Source organism: Dipteris shenzhenensis, chromosome 25 (assembly GCF_047967505.1).
Source record: "Dipteris shenzhenensis isolate YYH24624 ecotype China chromosome 25, Dip_SZ_1.0, whole genome shotgun sequence".
NCBI classification, from domain to species: Eukaryota; Viridiplantae; Streptophyta; class Polypodiopsida; order Gleicheniales; family Dipteridaceae; genus Dipteris; species Dipteris shenzhenensis.
This window is the reverse complement of record NC_141620.1, coordinates 23093145-23097413: the sequence shown is the minus strand read 5'-3', so window position 1 is coordinate 23097413 and position 4269 is coordinate 23093145. Positions and strand designations below refer to the sequence as shown.

General features: G+C 43.2%; 1 protein-coding gene across 1 annotated transcript; it reads right to left on the bottom strand.

Moving 5' to 3' along the window:
- Positions 1-911: 911 nt before the first annotated feature.
- LOC147885626 (uncharacterized) lies at positions 912-3383 on the bottom strand. The gene has a single exon (XM_087396944.1). It carries the CDS (start codon positions 3110-3112, stop codon positions 1451-1453), a length of 1662 nt encoding a protein of 553 aa, XP_087253070.1. The 5' UTR covers positions 3113-3383; the 3' UTR covers positions 912-1450.
- Between the last annotated feature and the right edge of the window lie 886 nt (positions 3384-4269).

Here is a 4269-nt window from a genome sequence, read left to right as displayed (position 1 = left end):
CGAGAGAGAGAGAGAGAGAGAGAGAGAGAGAGCATCATGGTCTCGAGGCCCATAGGAACAGAAAATAGCTCACAAAAAAGTGAAAAGTCATGTGCAGCGTGAAGATAGCAACCCTAGTAACTGTCATCCTCCCAAGGAATCTGTTCCTAGCCAACGTTCTATCTCAGATCTCAACAAGTGATGCAGGTGTAGTGTCTGTGTGGATACTGTGTGTGGAACCCTCCCTCAGCAAAGCAGCTGGTATGTGACAGGTTTATCTGTTCTGAAGTATGTACCCATGCCTGTTACTATCCTCAAGTGCGCTCTGCAAGCATATATCTCACAGGTTACGATATGCTGGAATCTGTGATATGCTGCTCCTGTAGGACGCTGCATTCTTTTTTGTGAAAGGAAAGCTTTGATTTTCCGTCACCATCACATTTCCCTCCCCCCTCTGCATGCTTTCAAACGCTGGTTTGAGAAGTGAGATGAAGCCCCTCCTACAGACACCCTCTTTTGATGCAGAGCCTGCTTGTGGCATAAGTTCTTGGAATCATGGGGATCAGAGAACACCAGGTGGGGGCCAGGGCGTCTTCACATTCTCAAGTGACCACGATATCACTTCCCAGGCAGAGCGAGTAATGGACAAACCTTCCAAAATGTGGAAGTATCTTGAAGCCAACTATGAGATGCAAACATACTAAATACCATCAATTAGTAAGCAACACAAGAAACTTAGAAATAAAGAGGACATGACAAATCATGAAGTCTATCGTGGGACTCAATAGCATAGATCTTTACTTGAAGAACCATTCACACTCTGGAACCGTCTCACGTTGCTTAATACAAGTGTGAGAAATAAATATCCATAACTACATCTAATTACAATGTCTCACACCATATTTAATGCTTAACATAATAACACACCCGCTTAATGCACTGTAAAGTGGGACATCTATTTAATAATCCACTACTTTCCAATGTACATGTCCTTCAAAGGTCACATTTTTGAGTGAGCCTCAAGTATAACATCAACTCCTTGTGGTAACATAAATAGAAAACTTGGAACTCCATACAATACCTTTACTAAAATCTGGAAGCTTTCAACATCAATACCACCATGTTGTGTGGACATCATTCAACATAGCAGAAACTTGGGAACATGGAAGTAAAACCACAAAATTGGAAACTTAAAAAGGAGGAATCACTGGAGCACAAAGATAAGCCTAGAGCAACTCTGAACTATCAACAAGATATGGCTGAACTGGAGTAACCTACAATAGAAAACTAGTGTGTGTTCAACTAACTCACTCAGTACAAGTGGAACTCCTCAGTCAAGCAATTATTAATTTTCTCAGACACACAAAACCTGCTTGACTGTCAGAGATAAGATTCTGGATTACACGTCCAATTTTTGCAGAAGGTGAACGTACTAAAACAATTGTGGTAGACGGTAGTGCAGATGCAAAACTCACCTTGACTTGGTGTATCTCAACAAGGCTAGTACACCGACCACGGCCACCAAGGTGCTGGCAGAGAGCAATAGAGGTGGTGCCATGGCAGCTAACTTGGAAGTTTTATTGGCATGTGCAGTTATTTCTTGTAATCTGAATTTCAGCTCAAGTTCCTTCTCTGCTGAAACTCTTGCTTCCTTCTGTGCCTCATCTACAGCTCTCTCACACGCCTTGATTGTGGCCTTCAATTGCTCCAGTTTCTTTGTTTCCTCCTCTTTGGAGTCAGAAGTCAACCTCTTCACTTGATCTTCTAAATCAGAGATAGCAGCAGCCAAAGTCTGATTTTCTGCCAGCAACTTTGAAATCCTGCTTTCGAGGTCTATAACTCGCTGCTGGCTCATTTTATTTTCTTCCAGCAGCTTTGGAATAATCTCGTTTCCCAGGTCTACCGCTAGCTGCTGGTTCACCTTTGCACTCTCTTCCTTTACCTCAAGAGAAGATTTCAACGAGTTCAGATCTTCTTCCAGGCCCCTGGCTTGAGCGTGACTCAATTCCAGCGTCTTGGCCAAAGATGCTTTGGCCTCTCTTTCTTGTTCAAGGGCCAACGAAATGACCCTGTGGTCATTTGTCACAGCATTCAAATCGCTTTCTAGGCCGAAAATTTTGTTCTCTAAATCCCGGACAACCATTAAACTATCCTGTCCTTCCAGGAATTGGATCCGCTCTCTGGCTCTATCAAGCTGGTTTTGCAGGGTTCCTTCAAGTTCTTTAAGCCTTGAAATCGAATCACCAAGTTCATCAATGACCATCCTGGCTTCTAATGCTTCCTGTTCTGATGCATCTCGGGCACTTGTCACCTTTGCAACCTCCTCCTCAAAAAATTTTATCTCTGACTGTAGCTGACTAACCTCTTTTGTCTTTTCAGTCAAGTTCGTGATCAAGAGGGGGATCTCCTTCATAGCCTTCTCTTTCTCAAGTTTTAGCTGTTCTATCTCCAAGTTCAGAGCATTGACGTCTCCTTGTGCAGTAGCTAGAGCCCAATTTCGCTCTTCTAAAACGATAGTCAATTCAACTATTCTTTCCTTTGAATTGGTCAGATCGGACTCGATAGACCTCTTCTCCTCAAGTGCTGTCTGCTTCGCAATTGATAAGGCACTTTTCTCTGCCTTTAACGTAGCGATCTCCTTGACAATAGAGACAGTTTCTTCCTCATATGTGCGTTTCTCTTCATTTAAACAAGTATTCTCCACAAGCAACTTTTCTGTTCTTGAACTGTTTTCTCGCAAACGTTCTTCCAAGATTGTAATTTCTTCCTCCAATTTCTCATTCAGTACTCGGGAAGACGCAACTTCCTTCACGAGGGGTTCATTCAATTGGGCTAGACTCTTGATCTTATCTTCTTGGACACGGACTGCGCGCTCTTCCACCTCAAAATCGCGATCCTCGTCTCTGTCATGCGAATCTACTCGGTAATCACCGTTCGCCTCCTTGCGACCGTCTGCGCCTACTTCAACACGATTGCCATCACTAGGATCTAGTGCAACCAAACGATCGTGGAAATCGGCGGCGCTGTCCGCGTTGCCAGGGTCTAGGATAACGTCGATAGGATGGGCGGCAACTTGCGCTACGAAATCGTGATGGAAAGCGCCGTTCTGATGGCTGGAATTGTGGAGGTCCATGAAGGATGATCTGCAAAGCGGCGTGAAGCGATGGAGGAGCTAAGATCGATGCTGTGGAAGGAGAAAACGGTGATAGGATGAAGGGGTGAGGGAGGAAGAAATTGATGGACAGAAGGCAAAGAAATTGATGGACAGAAGAAATGCTTGGGATCTGAAAAACGAAAACGAAGACGAAAACGAAGATGAAGATGAAGATGAAGACAATTACACAGACCTAGACGCATACACAAACATTGCAAATTTGCAAAGTTCCAAAGTTCTCCTCTCTTTTCTTTTCTATAAATAAAAAAACACACAGCTTCCAAATCTCCATGCTTTCAACATTTTACACAAATTTGCCAACAAGCTTTTAGACCCAAGCCGCTACAATGTGGGTCCTGAGTGTGCGTGTGCTTGTGTCGGTCTTGAGTTTAAGCCCCAAGGACAGCTCAAGATTCTATCTCCGTTGTTGGCACTTTCGATTTCAAAGATAAAAAACCATTTAAACAAAAGTATATCTACTTTTCCTTTTTTCACTACCATGGAGTTTTTCCATGTCAAAACATTCACATTCACCCAGGTCTTCCAAATAAGTCCCCCAAATTGGAAATAATTCAAGATGTATATTAAAAAAGGGACTAGGGAGGGGGGGGGGTAAAAGGTTAAGTAGGGGGTCATTAACCTCTATTACGAGGGGGGCCCTCCCCTCTATTATTCCATACATATAACTTCATCTAAGGAGAAACATAATTGAAAAGGTGTTTTATGGAGAAATTCAGAAATTCCATTGAATCCTTACTTGGAGCAGACCAATCAAGCTAAGGTCAAATAGATAGCTTCAAATTCTACGCAATGGGAATTCTACACCTGCTCACAAGGTCTTCCCAAATAGGTCCACTCAATTGAAAAGAATTTTAAAATGTATTAATGAAAAGGGAGAAGGGAGGGGGGGTAAAGGCAAAGCAAGGGGTTGTAAAGAGGAGAGTCATTAATCTCTATTATGAGGAGCCCCTCGCCTCTATTTTGAGGGGTGGTAAAGGCAAAAAGGGGGGGAGGGGGGGCGGGGGGGGGGTGGAAATAGGAGAGTGATTAATGAGGAAGTGCCTCTATTATGAGGGAAGGGTCTCCTCCAATGTTATTTATGAGGGTAAGAGTTTAAAAATCTTTTTACAGTAATT